The following is a 9,977-nucleotide window of genomic DNA, read 5'->3' on the forward strand; positions in this document are numbered from 1 at the left end:
ATCAGTTTTTCTGGAACAGGCGCTTTATGATCCCCTTGTTCTGGTCCTCCATAGCATTGAGAAACTCTACTGACATGACTTGGTGGCACTCCTCAGCTGACAGACCTGTTGACGTGCTCGTGAGGGAGCGTGGGTATCTGAGGGAAAGACACGAGAGGAAATATGATGAGGTGTAGAATGTGATATCCAATTCTAGTTTAGCTTAAGATATACCACCTAGCATTATCACACACAGTACTCAATTACATCTTTATACATTAAAAGCCTCTGACATTAGAAGACCAAGAATGTAAGATCTGTATAGTAAGAAAGAACACAGTCAGAGAAGTGAGAAGCCATCCTCCAGACAACAAAACACTTGCAATGAGTGCACTTGCAGACACCTCAGACAGCTCCAAGTCAAGTCCTGAAGAGCTCCAAGTCAAGTCCTGAGGCATTGGCCACCACACACCAACCCAGCCAGCACAAGTCTGGCTTATCCTCTTATATACTTTATTCTCTGATAAGGACTATTTCTAAGTCATGCTATGGCTAAGGGATACAAAGAGGTAAAACAAATATATAAACACATAAAATTTCAAAATGCCCACTGAGACGTCAGTCCCTAAAGGAAAGAGCCAAAAAGATAATCCAGTATTGAAGAAGTGTCTTGAAAACCTCCCTCTTAAAAGAATTCAAGTTGGGAGAAATACAGAAGCAGGCAATGCATTCCAGACTTTATCAGTAAAAGGGATGAAAGACTGAGAACACTGGGTAACTCTTGAATTAAGAAGGTAGAGAGAATAAGAAAATGGATTTGTTAGTTCTCACAGTATTTCACCCATTAATGGAGCAGAATCCTTGACAAACTTATACTGAAATCATGAAAACATTTGAGAATCCCTTTACATTCCACTATTGTTTGTTAAAAAGTAGTTAAAATAAAACATATGAGAAAACAAGCCTCTATGATGCTATTTATCTCAACCAAGACAACAACTGGTATATTAGAAAACTATTGCTACAATAGTTAGATATGAAAATGGGAGGTTTTCTGCAACATTGATATCTATATTATCTGTCTGGTAGTAGCTTATCTTGTCTATATGCGGCAATATCTCTTCAGTACAAAATAATTTAACATTGTGAAAAGGTGTGTATGTGAATTGCTGTGCTCCTCTTGATATATAACAAAGAAAAGCCAACAAAACCTCAAAATGAAACAGATACAGCACAAAATTATTCCACATTGTTTATTAATTAAAGGTTTTGTGAATTGCTGTGTTCGTCTTCATATACATGATATACAACAAATGAAAGGTAACTAAACTACAAGATGTAACAGATGCAAATTTTGAGACATAGATGAAGTGCACAATGTAAAAGGCAAGGCTGCTGGTGATGGTCTGTGCTTATATTTGCATGGTCTCTACATTAAACATTCCACCACAGTCTGATAATTATAAATAACAAAATAAAACCATTCAGAACCTGACAAAAATAAGACAAAAATCACACACAAAAAAAAATAGGTGCTCTCTTTAGTGTCATGAAAATACTGAGATAATGGGATGAAGACAAGATATACTGAGATCCTGAGATGAAGACAAGATATACTGATATACTGAGATAAAGACAAGGCCATGAGAGGTCACTGCCAGGGCCTGAACCCCTGACAGGGCACACAAAGTAAACTAAGCATGTTGCCGGTCAGCTCATAAGAGATCACCAAGCGTCCAATGCCAGCCTTGGCTGTCCCATTACCACATAATATTCTTGACAAAATGAATGAAAATCCAATATAAGCCTAAATCAGACCATGGCACCAGGCTGAGGGTCACAAACAACTCACTTTGCTGCATAAGTGCCACTGGCAATGCGGTTCAGTGAGGAATAGATTCGGTGACACTCCTCCTCATTCACTGGTGAGGCTTCCCCGTGCTTGAAGCTTTCCGTCACACGTTTACGGAGGTATTCCCCAAGGTCTCTGTTGAAAGCAATAGTGTTAACTTTTGAACAGTTTCTACTTCATTGAAGACTACTCATCAGTGAGTCTGAGACCACCACAACTCTGACTCTTGACCTGGGGACTGGAGGTTACATGTACACTTACAAGCCAGATTTAATTTAGAAAAGCTCTTAACTTTTTTGCCAGCTTCGTGGTAGGCAGTCAGAATATTATGAGGCACTCACAAGACTGTATGTGTCAGTTAGGACAGCCAGAACAGGCTTCTCCTTCTCCACTAATGAAAAGCAAGATGTGGTTTTATTTAGTTATATTAACTTAGAGCACACAATTTTGTAAGAGTAGTGAGTAGAGATTCCTGTGATGAGTGTGGGTGTCCTCCTCACCATTTCTAGTAATTGAAAGCCACTTAGATGTAAATTTGATGTATAACTTTTTTAGTCTCTATTTAAACCCATTTAAACATTAAAAGTCTCTATGTAAACCAGCACTGATTAAATTTGGCTTTTTAAGCCTTCATGGCAAAAGAAAAAAAAAAAGTGAATAACATGTATTGTGACTGCAATGTAATAAAATAGAAACAATGTAATGACAATAATTCACTAATTTAATACAACTGAATGCCAGTAGTGGGAGTCTTGTGGTGATATGAAATAGCATTGGCATTAGCACAGGTTAAGTTCAAATAACACTAGCATTACTGTTATGTCGGGTTAGATTGAAATAACATTCACAATAGCGTTGGTTAGATTGCTATAACATTATTATTAGCGTAGGTTAGGTTAGGTTGAAATAACATTAGTACTCGTATTTGCATAGGGTAAGTTAAGCTGAAATAGCATTGACGTAAATATGGTTAGGTAAGGTTCAGATTAATTCAGTTCAATAATGCCACTGCCGATTCATTCATTGTACATATCACTTGAAAATGCATAACATTTTGTCAATAAACAATGTGTGCAAATCAGTGAGGTAATGTCATCTGCCCTCCAAGCGTCGCCTCACCTGTCGGCGCCCTTGCTCGCGTCCACAGGCCACTTCTCCAGCAGTCTCAGGAAGTTTCGGTAACTGTTCCTGGCCATTCCTCGCTGCTCACTCCTTGGCTTGTCACACACACCATGCACGGCAGTACGGCACCGCTCTACACGTTACTAGACGCGTTACTCAACATATTATTCAACACGCCTGTACGAGCCGCCGTCTGCTGCAGCTGGCGAGTCACTCTTCACAACAGCACTACAAAAGAGTGTCTCTGCCTGCTTTATATAACCCTCTTACGTAGCTTGATTTTATAGAATCTATTTACTGTTACATATAAACTTTTGATAGAACGAAATGAGCAAAATTCTACATGCATGTTTTCTTTTTAAACAGCTACAAAGGATACATCAGTGAAAAATAGCATGATATATATTTATGTATTTATTTATCTGTGACATTGAAAGTAGGAGTAAATAAATAACATAACAAGGATTCATATACGTTTTAATCAATTTTATTTATTTGTTTATTTACGTAACCTCGACAGTCTTCCCAACCTTTGTTTTCCCTTAATTTCCAGTGTTTTCATTGCTTCTATCAGCGAAGGCATCTTATTTTTTTTTTTTTCACATAACCACCAATATTATCCATCTCTCACCTGAACATCCAGCTTTAACATTATATTCTATTCGGTTTGACTTCACACCTGTCTCGCTTCTACATGACGTTCTTACCTTCCTATTTTTTTTTTTTTCTCCATAATCCTCAATTCCTTCCACCATTGCTTCTGCCCCACCTCCTCCCAGCCACACACAGCATACTGACTCACAAACACCAAGCTCTATTTATCTTTATGTAACTTTATAAGTACACCATTAGCTGATCACTTTTGTAATACATAATTACTCATATTATGTACCAAGCCTTAGTGACATACAAAATTTCACTAGATAATTATATTTTGATTAAAACTTGCCAAAACTATAGTAAAGTGGTGTTGGTACAGACTGGTGAACAGTCTTTGTGGCGGCACCTTCACTAGTCACTACACTTCAGTCTTGGCAAGCTTGTCACTGAGAGATGATACACATGGACAACTGTCTGTGTGGCTCATCGCCGCTGCAGGGATGCACCAGACGGCAGCAGCAGTGTCATGGGGGAAACTCTTCCCATACACACAGGCTGGAGGGATTCACTGAACACTGTGTTAACTTGTTCACCTCCTCAAAGCAAGAATTTCTTAGAGCACATTGCCAGACTTTCATTACAGTATATGCAAAAAAAAAAAAAAAAAAAAAGAAAAAGCTGAGGAATACTTTAGTTGTAATGACTATTTTTCTAAAATGACAGTTCCTGCTACAAGCTGTTCATGACTGTCAGTGATATGTAGTGGCAGCACTTCTGCTCATATGCCAAAGCAACAATCATGGCAGCTTTATATTAAGTGGTGCTTATTTACCTAATGATCTTACAGATACATAATTGGTTTCAATATGTTCAACAATATACAGTATATTGTATAGAAGGCTTGAAATGCTACATTAAATATACTGACCTATTAAGTATACATATTTGAAGCAGGTGCCAAGTTTATGTTAACAGACTCTCCTTTATTCAGAGACATTTCTAAAGACAATAGAATTTATATCAATACTTCATTTTCTACATTCTGTCCCAAGGATGATGCTGCACTATGAACTCACTTGCCTTCCTCAATTCACAAAATATGCCATGTTCCTGTACACTGACACCACAACAGTTAACATATATAAGCCAGTGGTCATTATTTAACTTGTGCCCCCAAGCAGCCTCAACTTCCTACCTTGATAACACTGTCCAGGTACTCAGCCAAAAGTCTAGGCTGACCAGGACTGTACAGCTTCAGCTGTGAGAGGTCCAGCTTGGCAATGGTCTCCTGTAGGGTTTCTGGATAACAAAAAAAACAGTATCCATTATTTGCAAGTTCCTCTGCCAACTCTATTTGGTGGTTGTTCATAAGAGTGTTGTTGACCACAGCCACCAGGGGCTTGCCTGCCTGCAAGGCCTCAAGACAGGAGCCTGCCCCTGCATGGCTCACCACAAGGTCTGCTGCTGCAAAGTCCTCTGCCACAGATGGTTTCAATCTGAAATGGGACAAGGCAACCCCTTGGTGCTGCCCCTCTGGTGGTGTGAATTTCCCATGTCCAATTTGAAGAGTAACCTTGGAGTAGCCCTTGTGCCGCAGCGCCTCAAGGGTGCCCTCATCGACCACAGCCTGGATGAGAGCGTCAAAGTGTGTGGTGCCAACTGTTACAAAGACAGACAGTCCTGCCATGACTCCGGCATCTGGTCCAGACACTATTCTTCCTCCTCAGACAAGTTGTCCCCAGCTGTTTCACACACCTGAGGGGCAGCAGGCACCACTGCATCAGTCCTCACTCAAGTTACATGTGTCTATTGACAGCACTACTATATCATTCATTAACTTACCAAGCCAGCACAGTGCTTGTTATGATATAACACTGCTTTTACTGAAAATCTTGAGCTTTATATAGAAACTGAGCTGATGTGTGTGTGTGTGTGTGTGTGTGTGTGTGTGTATTTCAAATGGCTCTCAATAAAAGATTAAAAAGTAAGTTTACTGGTGCCATAACACAATATTAAACAGAACACATTCATTCCTTGCTGACTTCACCAATGAATGATAAAATGAGTATACTACTAAAAATTAAATAATCAAACTAAAATTAAGCTGCAGGTATCAAATAATGATTTTTGTCAGTCAAACACACAAAAAAAGCTTACAACTGTTTATTATATCATGTCATTCACTGACAACAGCATAAGCAACTTGAAGACAGCTGCAGTAACACTGGCAACATACACTGTGTAGCAGCAGATGTCAATGTAATAAAGTTTTTACTATTTAGGTTTCATGCAAGAAGCTAAACAAATGATGCATGACAATATTATGATTAATAACACAACAAACATCTTTGATTCTGCTGCAAGTGAGTTCAGGTCATTCACAGGCCCTGGGACCATTGTGAGAGTACAAAATCAACACACACTCCTCATTCTGGGGTTACAAGCAAAACAGAAAACTAGTTTTCATTAGAAATGCAGTTAACTATGAACAGCTTACAAAAGTTCATATCACAAAAAATAAATAAATAAATAAATAAATAAAAATAAGCAAATAAATAAATAAATTGCATTGGTAGATCAATGTACAAAAGTTAATATGTGTGGTGGCCTGACCAAAGGCCTAGTGTCATGGTGTGAGCTGCTGTTAGTAAAATGAGGAAAAAATAAACAAATAAAATAAATAAACAAATAAATATATAAAAGTAAATAAATAAACAAAAGTGCAAAACCCACAGGTGTTATCCTATCCCTATCTGGTCTCAGAGAGATCTGTGCAATATATAAAATAACTCCATTTTATGAGTTGCCATCAAGAAGCACACAGGTAACTAAAATAAGTGATGTCTCTTGAAAACAAGTAATTTTCTCACAATTTTATGTTTAATATAAATTCCTCATTCATTTTATGCTTATTATGTAATCATGTACAAGATGCATCTCAAGTATTACAAGTGTTACTTCACTGACTGACTTTAAGGTCTGAATTGCACACTGAATGATGATTTCTCTGTCTTTGGCTAAGACTTTTCATAAAAAGATTAACCCATTTAAGGATGAAGAATTGTGGCAGAAATGATAAGCTACCAACACAACACACCACCAGGCAGCATGCTGTGCCTGCCAGTGCTTAGTCTTGAAATAGAAATACTGCCCACTGAATTCAAATGTTCAAGGGAGAGGACACCCTCACTCTCTGCCACCAAACCAAACACTGGCAGGCCAAGTGATGCCCTGCAAGCAGTGTGCCCACCTTTGTGTGTGTGTGTGTGTGTGTGTGTGTGTGTGTGTGTGTGTGTGTGTGTGTGTGTGTGTGTGTGTGTGTGTGTGTGTGTGTGTGTGTGTGTGTGTGTGTGTGTGTGTGTGTGTGTGTGTGTGTGTGTGTGTGTGTGTGTGTGTGTGTGTGTGTGTGTGTGTGTGTGTGTGTGTGTGTGTGTGTGTGTGTGTGTGTGTGCCACACTGCTGACTCATCACTTCTGCCATATTCAGTCACCCTCAACTGAGTTAGGTTTTTTTTTTTCATGAAGTCTTAGCAGACCCAGGCTGCCCAAGACTTTCCAGCAGTACTGCACATATGAGTATATACAGTGTGTGTGTGTGTGTGTGTGTGTGTGTGTGTGTGTGTGTGTGTGTGTGTGTGTGTGTGTGTGTGTGTGTGTGTGTGTGTGTGTGTGTGTGTGTGTGTGTGTGTGTGTGTGTGTGTGTGTGTGTGTGTGTGTGTGTGTGTGTGTGTGTGTGTGTGTGTGCATAAAGAAATTATAAATTATTTCCTGAACATCCTGAACATATTCATGACAAAATTCAAGAAGGAACAAATAATATCTAGACATCACATCTAGGAAAATGACAATACTGAACAAGTGCACAAAATAACTAGTGGCATTAACAGAGATGACCCATAAAAAACATAAATAAATAAATACATGAAGAATATAAATATATGCTGCAGCAAAGCTGTGCACACTGACCAGCAAACGGTCAATCTGAACACAAATCTTTCAATGGACTAGGAATAATCTGGCAAGACATTCATTAAACTGTAAAAATTAAGTACTGTATGGACACATCCAAATGCACATGCAGTTAGACAAAAAGTGTGTGTGTGTGTGTGTGTGTGTGTGTGTGTGTGTGTGTGTGTGTGTGTGTGTGTGTGTGTGTGTGTGTGTGTGTGTGTGTGTGTGTGTGTGTGTGTGTGTGTGTGTGCGTGTGTGTGTCTTGTTAAATATAAACAGCCTTTACAAATCATAATAATATGAACCATCTGAGAATGCTCATGAAATGAATAATTTTAGGGAAAACTTATCAAATATGAGATTAGATAACACTTGTCACTCTCATTAACAACCAAATCATAGAGGGCATATTTAAGTACAAAGGCATTAAGTGAGTTCATGCATGAGCTGTGGCGTGCACATAGCCAGGCAGAGAACCACTACTTAACCAAAGACTCAACACAAACCACAGTCCAATTCTCGCCCATCCTGCTCGGCAGCAGCTGGTGGGCAATGATGGCCGACTTGCCTGCCACCTCCACCGTCCAGTCCAGACTCGGCCTGTTGGTGATCACATTGAGGCTCTGGCTGCAGTCCACGCGCACTGTCACCTTGCTGTGGGCCTTGTTCTGCACCACAATGCTGGCCCGGTGGTCTCCCACGTACTCATATCTGATCAGGTCAATCATATTCTTTATCTTCACAGGGTCTGCATTCTCCATTATGGAGCGCACCACAGCCTTGTCCAGCAGAAGGCCACCACTCTTCAGGCCAGACACCTGCAGGGTGGGCTGGCACACCTGGCTGAACACGCTGAGGGTGAAAGGCGCTGCCTGGTCTTGCCGCCCTGCACGGTTGTACCCCATGGCATCCAGGGACACCCACAGGTCCTCAGAGTCACCCCCATTGTCTTCAGCCTCCAGCTGGTGCAGGGCTAGGAAGCCATTAAGGGTAAGCTCCCCACCCTGTACATCAAAGTTGGCCTGCACCACAGCCCACTCATCATCCTGCACCTCCTCCCCTGAAGTGCGCCAGTTGTACAGGTTGAACTCCTCACGGCTGAGTCTGCCGTTGCTGTCCAGGTCAACCTGATCAAAGATTTCCTCCAGCACTAGCCTGAACTCTGGGGTCAGCTGCACCTTACTCTGTCTCTCTACTAACTCAATGGTGGCCTCTGGCTCTTGTAATCTCTCCCGCAGGCGGCACCCACTGGTGTAGGGGATCACCACATACCGGCCCTCTTTCAGAGTGTCTCGCCAGAAGTAAGAGCCATCACTGTCCCTCTGGTCGGTGTAGCCTATGTAGTTCCGCATCCCTTCATGAGACTCACGAAAGATGTACGCCAGAGTGTCGACTGGCCCCCGTCCAGCCTCCTGCTTCATGTAGCTCTTGGGCTTCATACGCACCACAGTGGGTCCCAGGCAAGACACCTCCATGCTGTACTGGTGCGCCAGAATACTCCCCTTGTCCAGGTAGAAGCAACCTTTCAGATCTGCCTCATTCCAGCCCTCCAAATCCAGTGTGGACTGACCCATGCCACTGTTGCCATCCTGATTGGCAAACTTCTCTCGCTTCTTCCTGGTGAAGGTCTTGGAGTTGATGCGCTGGTAGTGTGAGCGTTCCTCCAGCTTCTGCACACTGAGCTGCTTCATCTCATTCACAGTGTGCAGGATGACCTTGCATAGCTTGCTGCAATCCACTGAGCCACTGCTCACCACATTGGCCTCCTGCAGGATGTAGTTCAGGTCAGCATCGCTCAGCTCTCGCTCAGGGTCATCGCCCCCCACCAGTCTCTTGAAGTCATCCTCTTCCACCTTCCCATCTGCAGTACCAAACACCTTCATGAAGAGTGCCTCGATGTCATCAATGCTGATGTCTGGGAGCTGCTCTGCCAAGCTACAGAAGTGCTCAAAAGTGACAGACTCAGTGGTGTCCTCCTGCCAGTGCTGTGCAAGAAAGGCCGGGGTTGGACTCAGACCAGCATACTGTAGGGCTCTCTTCACCTCCTCAGCACTACACAGGTCTTCAGCTACTGAAGCCTTGACACACAGATATGCCGCAAGCAGCTCCTTCTGTCGGGACTCTTCCAGATCCATTTCTCAGGCAAGTTAGTGTGTAGCCAAGTGACAGCAGCAGCAAAGTTCCCTTGTAAATCCTACTTCTCCAGATCTACTTAGCTTGCTGCATGGTGATTCCCAACAACTGCTATTTGCTTTTCCCTGCCAACACACGTCTCAAGGCATCCAGTGAATGGCCAACAACAGTTTAAACCATCCATGTACTACACATTCCAGCCAGCAACAAACACCATCATCTACAATATATACATCTGATACCACTCTATGTTAATATTATTTTACCTCCACTCTCGAACTTCTTGGAGACCTGGAGGGCTGGTGACAGGTGCGGGTCACTTTGCAGTTGTTAACAGAGGC

The 9,977-nt window shown here is 41.8% G+C and overlaps 3 protein-coding genes across 3 annotated transcripts in view; all 3 read right to left on the reverse strand.

Moving 5' to 3' along the window:
* Window position 1: 1 nt before the first annotated feature.
* LOC135112300 (ubiquinol-cytochrome c reductase complex assembly factor 2-like) lies at window positions 2-3,190 on the reverse strand. The gene is made up of 3 exons (XM_064026618.1): window positions 2,951-3,190; window positions 1,832-1,966; window positions 2-137 (listed from the first exon to the last, which is right to left on the reverse strand). Exons 1-3 carry the CDS (start codon window positions 3,025-3,027, stop codon window positions 2-4), a joined length of 348 nt encoding a protein of 115 aa, XP_063882688.1. The 5' UTR covers window positions 3,028-3,190.
* Window positions 3,191-3,413: 223 nt separating this feature from the next.
* Window positions 3,414-9,977, reverse strand: part of LOC135112301 (EF-hand calcium-binding domain-containing protein 7-like) — a 7,162-nt gene continuing 598 nt past the window's right edge. Inside the window, exons 1-2 of the mRNA XM_064026619.1 lie at window positions 8,010-9,977; window positions 3,414-5,308 (exon numbers count right to left, since the gene is read on the reverse strand). The exon at window positions 8,010-9,977 is cut by the window's right edge and continues 598 nt beyond it. Of these exons, the coding sequence (XP_063882689.1) occupies window positions 5,264-5,308; window positions 8,010-9,638 (1,674 nt within the window). The 5' untranslated portion in view covers window positions 9,639-9,977 and the 3' untranslated portion in view covers window positions 3,414-5,263. The remainder of the gene's footprint in view (window positions 5,309-8,009) is intronic.
* Window positions 3,972-5,240, reverse strand: LOC135111948 (UDP-N-acetylglucosamine transferase subunit ALG13 homolog). The gene is made up of 2 exons (XM_064025627.1): window positions 4,749-5,240; window positions 3,972-4,091 (listed from the first exon to the last, which is right to left on the reverse strand). The coding sequence occupies exons 1-2, from the start codon at window positions 5,238-5,240 to the stop codon at window positions 3,972-3,974; spliced, it is 612 nt and encodes a 203-aa protein (XP_063881697.1).

The sequence above is a fragment of the Scylla paramamosain genome, chromosome 23, assembly GCF_035594125.1.
Source record: "Scylla paramamosain isolate STU-SP2022 chromosome 23, ASM3559412v1, whole genome shotgun sequence".
NCBI classification, from domain to species: domain Eukaryota; kingdom Metazoa; phylum Arthropoda; class Malacostraca; order Decapoda; family Portunidae; genus Scylla; species Scylla paramamosain.